Below are 19,217 nucleotides of genomic sequence, written 5' to 3'. Positions count from 1 at the left end.
GGTTTATATCTTCCACCTCTTCAACAATCAGTGATTATTAAAGAAGATGAAACACTTGGAGCTTTTCAAGCTTGTGTCATGTTTTAGACTCATTCTCATCCTAATCACACACTATGTATTAAAACACAATATTAACCATAATTGTTTTAGTCGTACCTTTTTGGATTGCAGTTTAAGAATTCTCAATTATTTTGGTAGGTCAGAAGCAGCTTTTTTGGAAGTCAGTCATAATTTACATTGTGTTAAACATTCTTTAAGAATTGTGAATATTAAAATAAAATTATGTTGAAATATAGTCCCGATCAAAAGTTTAAGACCACCTGAAAATTGCAAAAAATCCTATTTTGCATGGTTGGATGGATAATAACACTGCTTCACTGCAGCAACATCAGGTAATCTCCATATACGGATTCCTGGCTTTAAGTTTTTGATCTACTGCAGAATATTTTTAAGGGTGTTATCTACTATAAAAAACCATGCCAGCAAAATCTCCAAGTTTTTCTGTTTTATCCTGTTACTTTGACACAAAGGCATCTGCTGTGATGCTTACACATCTGATAAAGTGGCAGCTTAATTTTTTTATACACAGCCTACAAACTCAGTGCAAACTAACTGCAGAGAAATAGTCAAATAATTTTGAATTAAATATTCTTAATTTACAAGGCTTAGAGGGTTCTTTCGACAGGACATATCCTAGATAAATGGACAAAATTATAATATTTCTGACTGACTCAAAATGGAACAAAATCGAATCGGGACCTTGTGAATCAGCTGTAGAAATCAGTGACGATAGTAGTGCCTGCCCGACTGCCTTCATTTCCACAATGTTTATTAGGAGGGCAGAGTTCTCAGAAAAGCATTGAGTAACCTCTCTGCACGTCATAGAAGATCTTCGGAAAGTGTTCAGGAAACGCAACAGAGAGACCGTCCTCAGGCAACATGGAGGACACAGCGACCAACTGGTCAAACTCAGATGTAAATGATGTTGAAACGTGTATTTTCTGTTTAATAGCGAACAAAAAAGACGAAAACACAAAGATAATAAAAGAGGTGAGATGCTTTTTTTTTTTTATCCCATGTAGAGCGATACAGGTGTTATAGGAGGAAACTGTACCCGGAAGTTGCGGATCCGAGGTTTTGATATACTATTAAACACACACATAGTTAGTTGGAGATTTTAGCACTTGACGGCAGATGAAGTTTAAAGCGTATGGCAAATCAGCTATTTAATAGAAGAAACAGACTACAGCAGGGAAACCGCGGGGGCGGCATTTCACGACGAGAGCTGTTTTGCAACTCTGAGCCAAAACAAATAAAACTGTATGAAACAGGGCATTTAGAGCAGTCTGAGCTCTTTTGGCTGTTTGTAATGTGAGCACCCACCAGCCCAGACAGGTAAAAACCTGTCATGTGACAGAAAATAAAGAAAAGCACAACAGGTCCACTCTAAAGTGTGTAAATCTAAAAATGCACTTTGTTTAAATCCAGATGCTTTAACACCTGCAAATCACCAAAACGTTAAAGGGTCCCTGCGCAGGCACAGGTCCATGCATGACTTCTTATTTGGTTGAGGACTGGTTACATCTTAAGTAATGATAATACATTTATTATTTATATGCACCTTTCAAGACACTCGCGGACCCCTTACAATGCCGAGGCAAAGAGAGTAGCCAAGCATCAAAAGATTTTAAGGCTGGTTTTAAGTGGTGGGTTTCTCTCCATCTATGTGCAGCTAAATTAATAGTTCAAAGTCTCCGCACACCTGAATGAGTGACAGGTGGAAAAGTTCCATGACAATTTAAATCTAATTCCCACACGCTGCCTCGCTTACTGCAAATACATTTAAGCCTCAGTGTTTCAGTCAGTCTGACATTCATCAGGTATGTGTAATAATGTATCTACTCAGAAAAAGTGAGTAAAATAATAACAATAATAATAATGCTGTATATTTTAAAACCGAGTCCCACTGCCACCTTTTCATGTACTGTGCAGAGTGGGAGTTTGTGTCCGGGGTTTCCTGGTTCTTTTATGTGCACAGCTGGAGTAGCGCTACCGCCTCCAATAGGAAGAGTGCCTCGACACGGTACTTTCTGATCCACCAGGGAAATATACTGTACTGAGTCTTGATAGTGCTGCATTCACAGCTTGAATGACTCTTTCATTTTTCTGCCCCGACTACAGACTAAAGACCTGGTGTGTTTCAGCGACATTTTCCCAGGTGCGCCTCACCACTACCTGGTTGTTCCCAGAGAGCACATACCCAGCTGCTTCTCACTGCACAAAGGACACATTGATCTAGGTCAGTTAGTCCTCTGTCAACTTACCATACTATCTCCTAACACTGTGGCTATCCTGTCGTCACTACTGCTGCAAGTTTTCCTTTAAATACTTTAAACTAGACTATTACTGCTGGTACTATAGACTTCTGATACTCTTATTTTTCCAACTATTTGAGATTATCAAAACTATATCACATAACCCATAAGAAATCATGTCTCCAATAGTTGAAAGGATGGCTAAACTGGGGAAAGATGTGCTCCACGCCCAAGGGATTACTGACATGGCGGATATAAGGTTGGTGGAGACGGTTCTTGGAAGTACCGGAAAAAATATTCATACTAGTAAAAAGGCAAAGTCTGCAAACTCAAGTTCTCTCGTGGGCATTCAGGAATCATTTACAGTGGACACCCATTTTTCATCCATCCATCCTTGCATTCATCCATGCATACATCCACCCACTCACAGGGCTAAAGCACAGAGACGGACGATCATTCACGTTCACGCTCATATGAGGTTAATCAGCGATCCAAAATTGGCCGTAGTTTTGAATACGAGTGTGAAGTAAAATCCTGCAGTTTCTGCTGGGTGCATTGTAGCTGCCCGAAGCCAAAACTCAGTAAAAATCTTACTTTTAACATTAAATTAAAAAAGCTACAGTGTATCTTAAAAAATGATATTAAAGGGAGGGTGGATGAATCTTTTGCTTTAAGTAACTGCATAAGTAATCTTCGTGCTAATGTAATCTATATAATTATAGTTTAACATGGAGTGAGGGGTCTAGTTGCTCTGTTGTTTGTAAGCGTTTCATCCCTGCTCTGGGCGGCTGAATTTCAGTGCTGATGTGTTTTTCTCCACAGGCTGGGGTTCCACCAGCCGCCCTTCATTTCAGTAGGTCACCTCCACCTCCACGTGCTCGCCCCAGCCAGCCAGATCTCAAAGTACATGTTGTATAAGTTCACTCCAGAAACCAACTATTTTGTTACTGTGAGTACTGCAGGCGACTTCTTTCCTCATTCTGTTTTTTTTTTTCTTTGATTTTCTTTATTAGTTTTCTTACACTACAATAACTAAACCACTGCAGCGGTTTCCATGCAGTCACTGTTTTTATCAGGCTACTTCTGTTACTTCACATTTGAACTGATAAACTCATAATTTCCCCTTTGCAGGAAGAAGTTTTACGCAAGCGTCTTAAAAGTATCTCCCCACCACTCCGGTGTCATTATTTAGAGAACTGCAAGTTATTTCAGTGCATCAATTGTGCTCAGACTGGACTTTAGATCAGAGCAGGGAAACAAAACCAAAAAATCTCAGAAGAATCGCTGAGGCAGAATGAAGACTGGAGACACTTTTGAAATGCCTTTGTAATTGTTTAGAGCGATATTTACCACTTTAATATTCATTAGCAGTGACTGACCTCTGCACGGGCCAGTGCAATATAGAAAATTAACGGTCAGATTTTATCTATAGTGTTTTGTGCTCGTGCACTGTAACAGTATCGTTTTTGAATGAATGCACGTGGGAAATGAATTGTACTTTTATCATAAGAAGAGACAAGACTGATTCCACTAAGTATTTTTTAAAATAAAATTATTTATTTAAATAACATTATTGAGAGTTTTCTATTACTGACAGTCACTGTAAAGAAGAAAAATGTGTGGAGATACTGTTGCCTCTGTATTGGATGTGTGTCTGCTTGTTTGTAATGATATTAAAAAATAAACAGTTTTTTAAATAAAATAAAAAATCATTCATGGAGAACCCTTTAATAAACTAATAATTAAGGTAATTAAGTTTTAAGGCCAGTGTTGTGACTTTCTAATGTTAATTATTTTAGCACAGTGTCATAATCCTGGTAATCCTCACTGGCAGATATGTGTGTATAGATAAATATAGATTCATCAAGTTGCTGGATACATCACAGATCTTGGTTAATATTGACACGATAGCGTCACACAGTTGATGCAGATGTGTAGGCTGTACACCCATCTTGCGAACGTCCCCCCATCCCAAAACCTCCCAGTGAATGAACGGGACACGACTCAAATGCAGATATTACACAAAAATAAAACCTACAAACTGTATCAGTGAGCCAGAGTTGGAGGGCATAGACCAATGATCATACACCTCTGAGAGTGAAATATGACTTTAATCCAACATATTTTAACTTAGAGTAGTAATTGAAACTACTGTTTCAATTATGGAGCTATACAAAATGAGTCCTCTGGGCCTTTCTCTCCACTTCACAACAGTATTTTTCACCAAGCCCTATAACCCTGCACACAGACATGCACATTAGGTTCATTCATTATATCCAGTAAACCTGATATATGACAATCATGCCTGAATATTACTACAGTAACCTGCTCATGCTTACCTGAGCTCCTTTAGTTTCTTTTCCTTTATCTCATTCAGGCGCATCTGTCGCTGCTGGGCTTCCTCCAGCAGTTTGTCAGCCTCCCCGAACCCCTCTCTATGCTCAGCTTTGGCAAGCTTCTTGCGCTCATTCACCTGCTGCCTGACGGCCTCAGCGTGGCGCAGCACTTTCTGACGTTGCCTCTCCTGCTGCTCCTTTTCTTTGGCCTCTGCTTCCTTCTGAGCCCTGTGTGGAGGAAAAATAGCAATTTCATGCAAAAACGTGCAGAAAATGCACACTGAGGTGGGAAAAACAAACAAAAGCCCCCCAACTTTCTTACTTCAGCATCCGATCAAACTCTTCCTTCTTTATGGTGGCCTGCACTGTCTGGTAGTGCTGTTTGCTGTGAACTTGCTCCAGCCGAGCAGCCCCCAGCATCGCCTCCTGCTGTGCTTTCCTCACGGCCTGCTCTCTGTTTTTCTCCCTCCATTTCTTTTGTAACTCTTCTTGATGCCGATGGGCACAGAGTTCATCCTTTTTAAAATCCGCAGAAACACCAGCACAAGTGGCCGAGAACAGTTAAAAGTCATATTAATCCACCTGTAATAAGGTTAACGCTTCAAAAACAATTTCTGACCTGCTCTGCCTTATAGTTTCGATCTTTTTCTTGCTGGGCCCTCAGCTTAGCAATCTCCATCTCCTTCTCTTTCCTTATCCGCTTTTGCTCTGCTTCATGTTCCGCGTCCCTCGCCTGCAAAAACAATAAAATATCAGCAGAGAACAAACATCTGTAGCCGATCTACAGAGTTCAGTTGCTTTTCCAGCTGACCTGTTTCTTTTTAATGTATTCCATGGCTTTAATGTCCGCCAGCTTCTCCTCCTTCATCCTCTGCTCCTTGACTCGGAGGGTCTCAGCATTGATGCGCATGATCTCCTCCTGCATACGCTGCTGCTCCATCCTATTCTTCTCTTTAGCCTGGAACAAAGCAGCCGGTCAGAGATGAAACTGACTCCCGTACACTGCACTGTGTTCACGTTAGTGAGTTTAAGTCTGCACATGGGCCGTGTGTGCACCTTGAGGTCATCCTTTTCCATCTTCTTCTGGTTCTCCTTTATTTGCTGTTTCTCTTGCTCTCTCATCTTTCTCTCATTTTCCTTTTCCTCTAGATGTTTCTGAATTTGTTCTAAAAGTTGCGCTCTTCCTCTGAAATGTAACACACACAAACAGAGTGACAGATCTCCTAATGGCCTCCTTTTTGGATCAGATAAAGTGCATAATTTAACGTCTTCCCATCCTTGGAGTTATTTTAAGAATATATAAAGCATTTGGTGAAGAAAAAAAAGGTGCTCTCTTTACTCGTTCCTGTGCTGTTTCCTCAGCTCGTCGATCTTCCTTTCAGTCTCCAGACCCTTTTGGCGCTTTGCCTCCATCACCGCATCCAGGCGCCTCTCCTCCTCTTCCATCTCTGCCTGGATCTGCTTCTTCTCCTCCAGCTGAGCATTGATTGTGGCTTGACATTGAGCATTCAGAATAAGCTGAGGGAGTGACAAAAACAGAAGCATTTATATGTGTGTGAATTGACACCGCCTTTGTTTTCTTCATCCACATACTCCCAGCCAATTCCTACCGTGTTCAGCCTTTTGATTTCCTCTTCTTGCTCCATCCTTAAAGCGTTAGACTGCTCCAGCAAGCTCTGTGAATGTTTCCGGGCCTCTTGCTCGAGCTCAGTCAGGGCCTTGTTGTTCTTACGGGACAGATCTGCTGCCTGGATCTGCTGCTTCCTTTCCTCTGCGGATTTCTGGGGAGCCATCATATAGATATCATATTGCAAAATCACAGGAACGAGCCTCTTGTGTTAATGTCCAAGAAAACATCATCAGAGCCATGAATCCTACCGTTTCCTCTTCCTCCTTTCTCTGATAAGCCTGGTGAAAAGCCTCTCTCTCCTCCTTGAGGTTAGCCTGGGATGCTAAAATGATGCGTTTATACTTAGCTGACGGGAGAAAGACTGACTTTCCCAAAGGACTGTTAAGTGGGATTCTGGCATAACGACAGGAGGAATTATGTTGTGGTGAGGATGTCCATTTTGGGTTAAAACATCATTATCATCATGACATTTGTTTTTAAAAAAATCTAATTGTCTCTCTAAATCACTTGAAACGATACCAGGTCATACATTAATGGAAAACTGTTAGGTGCACTATTGTTTTTTTTAAATTCATATTAAATGTAATCAAATTGCTTCCATTTCCATGTTTTAAAAATGTGCATTATGCTTTTTAAACCAGCGGAGAAACTCAACAGGTTTGGGACTACCTGAGATTGCGGATGAGGTCTTTAGAGATGATTTGAATGGTGTCTTTGTCTTTTTTGATCTTTGACGGAGCTTCCTCACAAGGATCGTCTTCACAAAGCTGTGATGATATCTTAGCAGTTGTTAGTTGATAAAAACCCGCAAAATAGCACCATAATTAGTGAACTCAACACACAAGTATTTTCAGTTTTCTTTTTGGGTTTTCTTTTTTCTTACTTGTGATATCCACTCACTGGCCACTTCATTAGGTTCATTTGCTCATTAATCCAAATATCTTATCAGCCAATCACTTGGCAGCAACTCAGACACTAGGTACACTGTCTCCTTAATACTGTCTGGACATCAATTAAATGCCACAGCCCACCTGAGTAGTTCTGCTGACCATCTCCAACCCCTTATTGACAACAGTGTAACCATCTTCTAATCGCTGCTTCCAACAGGATAACACACCATGTCACAAAACTCACATCATCTCAGGCTGGTTTCTTGAATATGACAGTGAGTTCACTCTACTCCAATGCCTCCACAGTCACGAAATCTCACCTTTGAGATTCTTATGGTGGATGTACAGTCAATAGATCAGCAGTAACTATGTAATGCTATTATGCCAATATGGAGCAAAAATCTGAGTAATGTTTCCAGCGCCTTGTTGAAAATTTAAGGTAATTCAGAGGGCAAAAAGCGGTGCTAATAAACTGCACCTAATAAATTGGCCGGTGAGTGTAGTTAAGATGTGACATTTCACTCTGTGAGAGTAACACTCACCGGGTCTGGGCTCCCAAAGAGGATGTCGTCATCATCCACCTGAGAGCTTGGGCTCAGTGGGCGGTAGCAGCTGCTAAAAGAGCTAGCTCTGGAACTGGACGGATGTCTCTGCTGGCATTGAAAACAACAGTGGATGAATATACAGGGACTTTTTCTAGCGTTAAATACAGACTTTATAGAATAGTATCTTTTGCATTTAAAAAACAGGATCTAGCATCTAAGGCAATATGAAAAGTGGCTTGTCAGTGCTCGCTGTAACATATAGACTTACCATGATCTGCCGTTAACAAAGTCCAGGCAACGGAAAATAAATGTTTCTAAGATTATCCAGTTTTAAGACTAATATAGCTGCAATACTCAGTGTTATTCTCCCATCTATAGACATGCGCTTAGCTTCTTTAAAAACTTTAAAAACGTAGCGACACGGATTTTAATTGGCGAGTAATCTGTTGCTATGGTGACAGAAGGGCAAACGTTAGACATCCTCTACTCCTTTAAAGTCAAGCGTATCATATTTGATACATGAATTTTTGTGAGTTTTTGAGACTTCTACATCATCAGCGTGACTTTTTTTTTACCCTCAAAAAAATGATAGAAATTGCATGACACATTATTAATGACTAAAGTGCAAAAGTATGGCCTATGTAGCAAATGTGATACAAATTAAAACTCATATATGCAGATTAAAATTTGATATATTTTTATAGATTTTGTCTAAAAGTTCAACCAACTTTCCATTATCAAAAAATTAATCTCTGACTTGGGGTTCAGACTGAACCTGTTCAGCTCTCGTAAATAAAATAAATAAAATAAAATAAAATATATATTTATTATTATTTTTTTTGTTTCCTAAGACAAATAATTTGACGGTGCACTCTGGGCTCGACTAGCTCTGTCTTCGGGCGATTGTCCTGCCTTTGTCTCTGGGCACACCCAGGAATTATATTACAGCATTTACTGCGCTCTATATAAAAGACGCTTTAAAACTCACGAATGGGGACGCTGGAGGCTTCTGGGATTGATGACTGTAAATTCTGTGAAATAGTAAACAACAAAACTGACACAGAGATCCTGCTGAGCGTGAGTAAAACAACAACAACATTCATTCATGTTTAAGGAGAAAAAAAAGTTAGCCACTGGAAATTCCTGTCTCTCTTTCTCTCTCTCTCTCTGTGTGTGTGTGTGTGTGTGTGTGTGTGTGTGTGTGTGTGTGTGTGTGTGTGTGTGTGTGTGTGTGTGTGTGTGTGTGTGTGTGTGTGTGTGTACAGGACGATGAGCTGGTTTGCTTTCGTGACATGAAGCCTGGAGCCACCCATCACTACCTGGTTATTCCCAGGATGCATATCAGCAACTGTAAAACCCTTAAGATGGACAACATACCTCTAGGTGAGGAAACATGAACTTAATCAGTCTGTTTGTTTGCTTGTTTGTTTGTTTGTTTGTTTTTCCTGGTAGCAACTTCTGCTGACAAGACTTGGTCAATGGGAAAATATGAGTCGGTAGTTATGATTGATTACACAAAAGCACCCCACCCTTTAAAGCAACATGTTTCCAAGCAACTGATTATTTATATAGCACCAAATCACAATAGTTGCTTCAAGCGGCTTCATATTGTAAGGTCATACATAGCATGTAGATGACCCCCTATGAGCAAGCACTTGGCGACAGTGGAAAGGAAAAACTCCCTTTCAACAGAAGGAACATTGCACAGGGAGGAGCAGCCATCTGGTTAATCAGTACAAACTATTTTAATAATAGTTTATAGTAAATTCAGGTTAATGAGTAAATTGTTTTGTTGAGTCACCAGTATGACCTCAGTGAGCTTAGCTTTGTAGTTTGTGTCTGTAGAGACAGATTTAAAAGCGCCACCATGACCATGAAATGATTAATTGTGTCTTCAGAAATCAGCTGCACACCCATGATACAAATTTCCTGTTCCGCTACGCGCCAAATGAGCTCTACTGGACTGAGATCTGGTGACTGTTCACAAACCATTTTTTTAGGCTTGTGCTTTCAGAGATGCTCTTCTGCATACCTCGGTTACAAAGTGTGTTGATTTGAGTTCCTTCCTATCAGCTCGAAGCAGTCTGGCCATTCTCCTCTGACCTCTGTCATCAACAAGCCATTTTCACCCAGAGAACTGCTACTCGCTGGATATTTTCACATTTTCAGACCTCTGTAAACTCTAATGATGGTTTTATGGGAAAAAAAAAATCCCAGTAGCTCAGTTTTTGAAATGCCTACAACAGCCCGTTTGATAGCAGCAACCATGCCACATTCAATGTCACGTCAGTCACCTTTCTCCCTCATTCTAACGTTCTGTTTGAACCATGTCTACATACACTGAGGTGCTGCTATGTGATTGGCTGATTCGATATTTGTGTTAATGTTCAGGTGTGCTTAATAAAGTGGCTAGGGAGTATATGTACATATGTGTAAAACTGTCTTGCATAATCTTGACTTTCTGATCGCACATCGCCGATAAGTTTTATTTGTTGACAGTGGAGCGGATGGAACAAATGGGAAGAAGTATACTGGAGAAGAACAAAGTCTGCAGCCTCGATGACGTCAGGTAAAACAATCCCTGTGATGAGCTGCGACTCTTTATCACTTAGAATTTTATTATGCTTTCAAATTAAACAGGTTTTTTTTCATGTTGTAATATCTTTTTGTTAATTTTATTTTGTAGGCTGGGGTTTCATCTCCCTCCATTCTCGTCAGTTCCCCACCTCCACCTCCACGCTCTAGCTCCAGCCAGTAAGATGAACTTGAAGTCTCAGCTTCGCTACGGGCAGCAGTCTTACTGGTTTATTACAGTAAGTCAGGGCTGGATTGAGCCAAGGAAAATAATTCAATTGGGACTGTTTATTTTTAATATCACTAGACAGACATATGGCATGGTAACATTTGTTTCTCATTTGTTATCACGGTCTATGCTTTAAAGGAATTCAATAAAAATCAGATCAGAGATTATTGCAGATTATCACTGACGCCATTCTCTGATGTCAAAATGAGAAACAAGCCACATCTTCTCTCCCATGTTAGGTCTTTTATGTGTGTTGTGTACACCTTTAAGTGCTACCTTCTTTTAAAGTGAAGAGCTTTTAAAATGAGTGAATGTACTACATGTGAATACTCTTAACCCTCAGTTTTGCTCTGTTGCAGGTAGACAAAGTGCTTTCACAGCTGAAGACTCATGGCAAAGTGAAATGAACAGATGCAGGTGTAGCAACCTTGTTTGCTGCTTACAGGTTATTTAATTAGCGTCCACCGCACTGAGTGCACTTTGCATGACTTCTCCAGCCTGTTTGGCATTCTGGTGCTAATACGTTTGAATATTTTCCTCCATGCCGCATGCTGACTTGGTTGTGGAGAAGAGTTCTTTGTATTAATTTTTTTTACTTCTGTTTTCTTTTTTTATAAATGGTATAGAATTCATGAATATTAATAAAAAAAATCTTGAAAGGCTTCAAATAATGGAGATGATTTCTGTTTTAAAGGTTGCTCTTCCAAATCTCTCCTATTACAAACATAGGTACAACACATGCAGCCCTTCAGTATCCTATACTGTAACTGCTCAACTTTCCATTAGTGCTTTCACGATCATGTTAATTAGCAGAATATGAAGGGTTTGTTGGTTAGTTCCTCTTCAAATCTGTAAACTTGACCACTCAGTAACACATCTGTGTCTTTCACTGAAAAGAATTCAGTGAACTAACTCTTTAGTCACAGTAGAAAGCCAGTTATTGATTGGCATGCTGGGATCTTTTTTGGAAGAGCCCAGCATGCCAATATAAATGCTTTCATGAGTGTTGGATTTTAGCAATGCTAACTGCATGACTCCAGCAATGTGGTTGGACAAGCCAGAAACACTGTACCTAGGAGGCATCTAGGAGACGTTCTAGCAGGTTGCCTGATTCACCTCAAGTGACTCCTTTTGATGTGGAGAGGACATTATCCCCAGAGAGTAATCCTCATGACTATTTATCTGTTTCATTTGTGGTGCACATCACAAAGTTTTTGTCACAGATCAAAATGCAGGGTTAAATAAACCTGCATCAGGCTGTATGCCAAGTCCAAAAAACAGGAAGCACAGGGAAAGATGTGTAGATTTTATGACAAAGACTCAGGGAAAGGACAGGACTATTTATGCACATAGGATTAATAAAGGAACTGGAAACAGCTGGGGGAAAAATAAAACTCAAAGCAGGAACAGACGACAACTTTCATATTAAAACAGGAAAATAGCAAATAACTAAATACGGAAACAAACAAAAAACTCAGTGAACGGATAAGCAGAAAGGAACGATAAGCATCTAACAACACAAAAAGCATTACAAGAATTATCTAAGCAACACAAGAATCCAAACTGGAAAATGAATGCAAACAGTTTCAGTTTAGCTACTATTTTGTTTATCAATACATTATATCTCTAACTCAAAAATATCATTCATTAATAGAATAAGTCAGAACGCACAGCGGGTCAGACTTTTTCTAACCGGATCAGTTCTTTCTCTGAGCCACTTGATGTCAGTAATGCAATAGGAACTCTCACAATGGCAGATTACATGGAGGGTCCACGTGCATCAACAGGCCTCATATGGTGACTCGCAGCCTGTTTTTTTTACTTATTTAAAATGATAAAGTAGGAACCATCAAAAAGTGTTAGCATGACATCATTTGCCAAGGGCTCCATTCCTGTAAACTGGTGAGTCACTTCAGTCCATGCATTTTCAAAACTGTTCACACAGGACACTGACATGACTCCAAGGCAAATATTCAGCAGTAAGAGTCAAAACTATCTCCTGGTGAGGAGGAACAGGAGCACTTGCAGAATTCAGAGCTCTGCAACACTCCCTTGTATGTCTTTCGCATCTCCAAACTTTTATCTGCTATGAGTCATTTTTACTGTGTATTATTGTGTATCGTCATCATTGTTTCTCACATACATTTCTCATGTGTTTCTTGGTTTATATTATGATAGTGTTGGCACATCTGTCTGAATACATGTAGGGACCGTAACTTTCCATCTAAGGACTGATGTAAGAGGAGACATGATGTAAGGAGTATTGGGTTCCTGAGCTCAACTACCTTATTGTGCTGGCTATTGAATATGTTATATGATTCAACAGTGATGTAGTTTGAGAAAGATATTATGTAACACATGCTTCATAGAATTTGTTCCTCTTTGAAAATATTGATACTGTGATACACAGAGATATGCATTTACGTATGCATTTACAGCTAGGGGCATGATTTATGATGTCATGAAGACCTTGAATAGATTTCCTTGGTGTTTAGTTTCCTACATTTCTCACCAGCGACATATAAAGACAATACAAAACAATTTCATAAATAATATTTTAATGGCAATATGGAAACAGTTAGAGCCATAAGTTTTTGGACAATTAAACTTTTTTGTGTGTGTGATTTTTGCCACCGCTACAGTTAATTTTAAATCACTCAGGATGTGAGTGAAGTACAGACTCTGAGCTTTAATTAAAGGGGTTTTACAAAAACATTGTGTTAACTGTTTCGGAATTACAGCCTTTTTTATACATAGTCCCTCATTTTCAGAGGTTCAAAAGTAACCGGATACATTAACTTTATTTGAAATTGAACATTTTGTTAATCCTTTGCAGTTAGAGACTGCCTGAAGTCTGCCTGCATATCCACTGTGGTCATATACAGAGGCAAAATTACAAAAAAATGTATCAGTTTAAATATACTTATGGATCTAACTGTATTCAAATTACCATTAAAATGTTATATATGGAAATGTGTATATGTTTTATGTGTCTCTACTGAGAAATACAGGAAAGTAAAAAAAGAAACTCTATTTAAGGTCTTCAGGCCATCTTAAATTTACTATAACAATAAAGAAAGCGCCCAAAACTACAACATCATGTCAGAGTCAGGAAGGGACTCTCATGCATCATTCATACCAAATGACATAATTTCTCAGACCAAATGCTTTTGTTTTTATGTGAATTACCAAAAAAAAAAAAAAAAAAACCTACAACAACACAACTTCCTGGTGTGTTAAAATCCTTTAAATATACTGGTATAGTGCTGTGAAAAAAAATCGATCCCTTCCTCGTTTCTTTCTTTGCTTTTCTTCTCTTTTTTTCTTTTCTTTGCTTTTTTTCTGCATATTTTTTCCATGTTTTGATGCGTGCTCAATCATCCAGGTAAGAAAATCCCTCAAAAATTATTCTATTCATCTGGACATTGCGTTTTCAGTGGAAAAAACATTTTGTCGCTCATCCGAGTGACTTCTTCCGTATTTGTGGGATTTCAGTCATTATGCAAATGTACTGTTTATAAGGTTGGGTAAACCTGCAGTCACCTGAGACTGAAGAAGTCATAAGGCCAGACATTCTCCTTCAGAATTTTCTGCTAGAGAGCACAATTCATGGTTCCATCAATTACTACAAGTTGTCCAGATCCTGAAGCAGCAAAAACCTTCACACTACCACCACCACGTTTGTCTTTTGGTATGATGTTCTTTTTATGCTTTCAATCTGGTTCCCAAACATGTATAAATTGTTTTGTACCCAGTCCCAGGCTGATGATGTCAATTAAGACTTCGATTTTCATTCTTTATTTTCTTTAGATTGTGGCATGATGTGTTTTTGATATCTTTTAGCCTACTTCACTTTGTCAGGTTCACTTAAACACGTTTAGTGATTTGGCGGTAATTGGGTTAGTGAAACTGAACTCAGTGTTCCAGAGCAAATGGTTAATCACAGTTAATTCCAAAGTTAGTTTAACAAGAGGGAACTACTTTTTCACATAGAGCCATATAAGTTTAGATAGATTTTTTCCCTTAATAAATGAAATCATCATTTAAAAACTTAATTTTGTATTTACTCGGGTTATGTTTGTCTAATTTAAATTAAAAAAAAACATATGTAATGATCTGAAACACATAAGTGTGGAAAATATGCAGAAATATGCAGAAAAGTAAGAATTCGGAAAGGACGCAAATACTTTTTCATAGCACTGTATGCTTGCAGTTGACATGGCTGGTGGTGACGTCAGATTCCTGACTTTCTACGTTGCCCCTCCTACCGTCAACAACTGGATTCCAGCTATGTGTATTTTCGTGAACTAGCACTGCTAACCTGCTTGTGATGATTCGCTGCCTACGTAGAAAAAACGAACTAAACCTTTATTTTTGTTCCTTTGAAAAAAAAACCCCACCCTCTCTGTCGACAGCTCGTGCCGATGTTCGGCCAATGCAAGCTAAAGGGCCGACGAGAGCGGAGACATCGACGTGCATACCGTCCTCTAGCCATCTCTGATTCCAGCTAACACAGCTACCACCTTACCGGGGGAGATAAAGCTAGCTGGCTGGCTGACAGCTGGTTGGGTTAGCTGCGTGCCTTTCACTGTAGCAGAACTGAGATTTTTTTCGCAGAAACAATGACTCGTCTCTGACATTGGTGAGTATATTTGCAGACACTGCGTAGTAATATCATGTAATTGCCTTTTCGTTTGCCTCGGCGTTGCTTTGCGAGCTAGCTTGTTTGTAGCAGCAGCCGCTGCACAGAGCCACGCCTGGGCAATTTAAGTTGATACCTGCGGCTGGTGACATTACATATTATTTTTGTAGTATGAGTCAGATGTCTTAAAGTGTTTGGCTTTGTAGTACTTCAAGTAATTAGCTGTTTTTGGTCTACAGTGAGGACTGAGGCCCATTTGGTTGTAACATTGGAGTTAATCGGAGCCCATAACTAGCAAGGTGGATCTTTGCTGACTCTCCGTTGGTGCCATAGAAGATAAGCGAGGAAGTCAAAAGTCAGCTTGCCGATGCCCGCTGATTGTGATCCCGCAGAGTTGCCAATATGATGCCGGTAAGTGCACATGTAGCGTATCATTTAGCATTTAGGGGACTTCATGAACATGTAAGAGTGGGTCTTTTCCTAAATATGTTATTATAAAAACAGAAATATGGTTCACTAACCGTCCATACACACACGTTTCAAGTTCTAACCGACTGATATGAGTTTGTTTGCTTTTCCCACTGCTGCTTAGATAATCTCAAGGCAGATCAGCTCCTAGTCATAAAAGTCTTTTCTTTTTTTAAATGATCTACTATGGCTTTTATGATTTCACAGCAGTTTTTTCGTGAGAATAAAAGAGTGACGCAAACCTTATAAAGGATCCTAAATTATAAACACAATGTGATCAGTTTTTGAATTCTATCAGAATGTGACACATCTTATCAAGTGTTAGCAGGTAGATTTATAACGCTGTGTGTCTCAATAGGGCAGGTCAGATTAGTATGATTGACTATCTCTGTGATAATCGTACTGTAATTCATTCGTGTTACAAAAAATGCTCTTACACAATGGATGATATATTTAAAGCTGTGGGTATAGTAGGTGTGCTAAGCCAACAAATATTTTCATTCTATTGTTTGTTTGTTTTTTGTGTGTGTGTGTTTGTTTGTTTTTTACCTTGGTGTTATTGTTCAAGAAGCTCTGTGTTGCAAGGAAAAGAATACCTGACTGGCAACCCTATTGGAGTAGCGCATTGTTGGGACCTCTTTTGTTGTCTTTAGTGCTGAGAAGGCAGCGACTGTGGGAATCGAGAGCGGAACATGAACTCGTGCAAGGGATAAATTTACAGTCAGTTCAGTGAGATCTTGTCATTTAAAAAAAAAAAAGGGGGGGGGGGGGGCGGGGTGATTCACTCTTGGTATTATGTCTTTCCAAACGACTATTGGTTTGAAGTTGGCTGTAAATTTGTATAGTTCTTGATCACCATTCCAGAGACGCTTGTACATTTCCAGAAGTACCAAGTATAACAGAAGCAAGTCCATATTTGCGGCAGTTCTCAGGTTCAGTTACTACCATTGCCTCGGTGGACAGCTGTACCCTGTGGCACCAACAGGCTATCAGAGTCAGAGAGCCAGTCGAGCAGAGAGGCAGCGAGCCGCTTGGTTCTCGCGTGAATCCAGCAGCCAATGAGACGTTGGCAGATCTAGGTCTGTGTGGCTGCGTCGACTAATGCTCTGTTGTTAAGGGGAACTTTTGAGCCGAGTAGATTGTCAAGTGGCATTAATCTCAGGCGGTGGAACCAGGCAGAGCCTGACTTACAGGAAAAAGTAAACAATGCATATTATTGCTGCATTCACATTTTTGTAGATATACTTGTTTGAAATAATAAAACAATTATCATTAAAAAGTAAAAATATCAAGTTTAATTGGGTATGACTATATCAAAATTGATTTATTTAACAAGTTCCCTCCGTTTGGGACTGATAGATCTATTTTATTCATTTAAAAAAATACACTTTAAAAACGACTCTAAGTAAAAGGAAAATAATAATAATATTAGTGTGCATTATCACAGTTTCAAATAAAATTTAACAGTGAAGGCTTTTGCACTTCGTAAGTATTAGACATGTAAGAGCCATCTACATAAGTCTGTAAAAGCAAAGCCAGATAAAATTTGTTAAACCAACATGAAACACTGGGTGAGTGCTGAAGTCCGACTAAAGGAACGTTAAAAAAAAAAAAAAAAAAATCTTGATAATTTTGTAGTTTGCAGGAATCACGGTTACTCAGATGTTTCAGTTTGTTTCACATCATTTGTCTCGTCTTTCCTCCGCACGGTTGACGAGTGGTTTTTGGCAAGTTTGGGCAGCATGAGATGGACTATTAGTCCAGAATGTCAGAGACAACTTTGACAGCCTCCTTGGGTTTAGCTGTGATTAAGCTGTGTGTTTGTGTCTGACCAGATTACCATACAGACTCATGACCAATACTTATCATAGTGTGTTGTTTACCACACATTTGGGCTTCTGCTGGGTTACAGTTACTTGTGTTTTTGGTTACAGCTGGAGTATGTAAGTAGTATTGTATTCCAGTGTCTTACATTTATGACATTTAAGGATTGTTTGAATGGTTCAAGTTTATAGACAAAACACAGTAATGTGCTTAAACTTTTTTCCCTCCACTCAGGGCCCATCTTTAAGAATAAGTAAGTAACTGGATTTATGTGAGGAAATGTTTGCTGGAGATCAGGGCACTAAATGATGCCTTTTCCCTCTCAGAAGTTAAATGATCTCCAGATGGTGCCCACTGTAGCATAATGCATTGACTCCTTTGAGTCATGCACAGCCCAGTATAAGCATAATCTCTTTCTTGGCTCTGCATGATGGTGTTGACCTGCCTGCCAGTCACAGCTGTGGCCAAACTATTCTCATTAGCAGGGAGTTGTTGGTGCTGCAGCCACAGGCACATCCCAGGGACACTTTTCCAGTAAAATTACTACCCATCACTTTCCTCCATCCATACCCACCACCCTGTGACACTCTCTTGTTCCCTTGCTCTCTCCTTCTTTCGCTGGCTGTTTGTTTCACACAAGCTCTCTCTCTCTTCCCCCCTCCCTGCTCGAACTGCACATGCAGCTTGTGTTTTTTTCCTCTCAAGTCTCCTCTGCAGCACTTTTCTAATGCACCGTCGGGTTTAGAGGTCTGCTCGGGATGGCATAACATCTAAGTCTCGTGCCCGCAAAAGCGGCAGTGCCACAATGAAGAGATTTGTGACTATAGTGTTACGTGGCCTCGTTAGCCTTTCCAAGGAGAACCCCATCTGGGCAAAGGAACATCACCGGCCACCAAAGAGGGAGATCAAGAGGAAACGGAGGGCGGCCAAGAGAGCCAAGAGTATGGGCAGACGCAACTTAGTGAGGGTGGTTCGTATCCCCAGTGATCACTCAGCTGGATCAGAGTTTCTGTTTTGTTTTGGATATATCTAGTAGTTTCTAGATTTCTGTGTAGTTTAGTCTGCAGGTGCTGTGATTAGTTTAAATTTTCACCTCATATTGTCTGATTGATTAATTATGTGTTTTTAATCTTTAAAGGCTTGTTTTGGTATGCTGCCAAGGATATTCAGAATGCAGGCTTGTGGTGTTGTCATTTTAAAAAAAAGAACTGCAGATTTTGATGGATCTTATAGTATTTTTCTCCTTTTAGTTTAATCTATAAGGGATATTAGAAGCTGTTGTATAACAAATACAAATAAGAATGCCTTAGTCTTCTTTATATTCAAGCTGTTGTTCTTTCTAGCAGCCTAGTAGCCTCAATATTTTTTTATTTTTTTTTTACTGTATTGTGTTGTATGTCATTATGCAGCTTGTAGCACCCCCTGCCACACTTTTAGAAAAGATTTTCTTTCTTTCTGCCATCCATCCATCTTAACCACTTACCCATTTGAGGTTTCATTCAGATTTAATTTCTTTCCCCCAGTAACGTTGTTGCATATGCAGTCCCAAAAAGGTCATCCATTAGCTCATATTAACACTGTAAGAAACAGCGCAGAGCCACAAAGGGATTTCCTGGTGTCTCGGCATTAGTTCTATGTTTTTACCATCCTTGTCTGAAAATGCAGGTTGTTGATTCTCATAGTCACTGAGTGGATCTCTAGGACAAGAGATCATATCGTTTAATTTTGGCTGCTGCAGAAAATGTCAGTGAATCATGCAGTTGC

At 39.6% G+C, this 19,217-nt stretch overlaps 4 protein-coding genes across 17 annotated transcripts in view; 3 read left to right on the top strand and 1 right to left on the bottom strand.

Moving 5' to 3' along the window:
• The first annotated feature begins 821 nt into the window (after nucleotides 1-821).
• LOC113006566 (adenosine 5'-monophosphoramidase HINT3-like) lies at nucleotides 822-4,024 on the top strand. Its single transcript, XM_026142617.2, has 5 exons — nucleotides 822-1,050; nucleotides 2,182-2,299; nucleotides 2,505-2,574; nucleotides 3,138-3,264; nucleotides 3,447-4,024. Exons 1-5 carry the CDS (start codon nucleotides 940-942, stop codon nucleotides 3,555-3,557), a joined length of 537 nt encoding a protein of 178 aa, XP_025998402.1. The 5' UTR covers nucleotides 822-939; the 3' UTR covers nucleotides 3,558-4,024.
• A 253-nt stretch (nucleotides 4,025-4,277) lies between these two features.
• LOC113006565 (cilia- and flagella-associated protein 45-like) lies at nucleotides 4,278-8,140 on the bottom strand. 8 transcript variants are annotated; one of them, XM_026142613.2, is made up of 12 exons: nucleotides 7,985-8,136; nucleotides 7,714-7,821; nucleotides 6,951-7,060; nucleotides 6,530-6,674; nucleotides 6,262-6,432; nucleotides 5,991-6,169; nucleotides 5,708-5,837; nucleotides 5,463-5,609; nucleotides 5,271-5,384; nucleotides 4,974-5,167; nucleotides 4,655-4,879; nucleotides 4,278-4,553 (listed from the first exon to the last, which is right to left on the bottom strand). In XM_026142613.2, the coding sequence occupies exons 1-12, from the start codon at nucleotides 7,985-7,987 to the stop codon at nucleotides 4,484-4,486; spliced, it is 1,596 nt and encodes a 531-aa protein (XP_025998398.2). In that variant the 5' UTR covers nucleotides 7,988-8,136; the 3' UTR covers nucleotides 4,278-4,483. The 8 variants fall into 8 exon arrangements, with proteins under 8 accessions (XP_025998398.2, XP_080145823.1, XP_025998397.2 ...); XM_080289697.1 differs by having other exon boundaries at nucleotides 6,530-6,603; XM_026142612.2 differs by having other exon boundaries at nucleotides 4,279-4,553; nucleotides 7,714-7,824; nucleotides 7,985-8,140.
• Nucleotides 8,141-8,155: 15 nt separating this feature from the next.
• Nucleotides 8,156-11,187, top strand: LOC113006567 (adenosine 5'-monophosphoramidase HINT3-like). Its single transcript, XM_026142618.2, has 5 exons — nucleotides 8,156-8,793; nucleotides 8,982-9,099; nucleotides 10,216-10,285; nucleotides 10,403-10,529; nucleotides 10,879-11,187. The coding sequence occupies exons 1-5, from the start codon at nucleotides 8,707-8,709 to the stop codon at nucleotides 10,924-10,926; spliced, it is 450 nt and encodes a 149-aa protein (XP_025998403.1). The 5' UTR covers nucleotides 8,156-8,706; the 3' UTR covers nucleotides 10,927-11,187.
• Nucleotides 11,188-14,769: 3,582 nt separating this feature from the next.
• The window catches only part of ppp1r13bb (protein phosphatase 1, regulatory subunit 13Bb), a 28,363-nt gene continuing 23,915 nt past the window's right edge, over nucleotides 14,770-19,217 (top strand). For 3 of the 7 annotated variants that reach the window (XM_026142601.2, XM_026142603.2, XM_026142600.2), the window contains exon 1: nucleotides 18,192-18,423. In XM_026142601.2, the coding sequence (XP_025998386.2) occupies nucleotides 18,259-18,423 (165 nt within the window). In that variant the 5' untranslated portion in view covers nucleotides 18,192-18,258. Of the gene's footprint in view, nucleotides 15,162-15,400; nucleotides 15,573-18,191; nucleotides 18,424-19,217 lie in introns of those variants that run through there. The other 4 variants (XM_026142606.2, XM_026142605.2, XM_026142607.2 and 1 more) reach the window with 4 other exon arrangements.

Source organism: Astatotilapia calliptera, chromosome 15, assembly GCF_964374335.1.
Source record: "Astatotilapia calliptera chromosome 15, fAstCal68.1, whole genome shotgun sequence".
Taxonomy (NCBI): Eukaryota; Metazoa; Chordata; class Actinopteri; order Cichliformes; family Cichlidae; genus Astatotilapia; species Astatotilapia calliptera.
Note: the sequence above shows the minus strand (reverse complement) of the source record. Positions and strands in the feature narration are given on the sequence as shown.

Coding starts and splice junctions, on each gene's coding strand:
- LOC113006565 (XM_026142612.2), bottom strand. Junction 7,061..7,713: donor TCTTTGGGAGCCCAGACCCG/GTGAGTGTTACT, acceptor ACAACTGCTAAG/ATATCATCACAGCTTTGTGA. Junction 5,168..5,270: donor GAAACTATAAGGCAGAGCAG/GTCAGAAATTGT, acceptor GATTTTAAAAAG/GATGAACTCTGTGCCCATCG.
- LOC113006566 (XM_026142617.2), top strand. CDS start 940: ATGGAGGACACAGCGACCAACTGGTCAAACTCAGATGTAAATGATGTT. Junction 2,300..2,504: donor CAAAGGACACATTGATCTAG/GTCAGTTAGTCC, acceptor TGTCTCCAATAG/TTGAAAGGATGGCTAAACTG. Junction 2,575..3,137: donor ACTGACATGGCGGATATAAG/GTTGGTGGAGAC, acceptor TTTTCTCCACAG/GCTGGGGTTCCACCAGCCGC.
- LOC113006567 (XM_026142618.2), top strand. CDS start 8,707: ATGGGGACGCTGGAGGCTTCTGGGATTGATGACTGTAAATTCTGTGAA. Junction 8,794..8,981: donor ACACAGAGATCCTGCTGAGC/GTGAGTAAAACA, acceptor GTGTGTGTACAG/GACGATGAGCTGGTTTGCTT. Junction 9,100..10,215: donor GATGGACAACATACCTCTAG/GTGAGGAAACAT, acceptor ATTTGTTGACAG/TGGAGCGGATGGAACAAATG.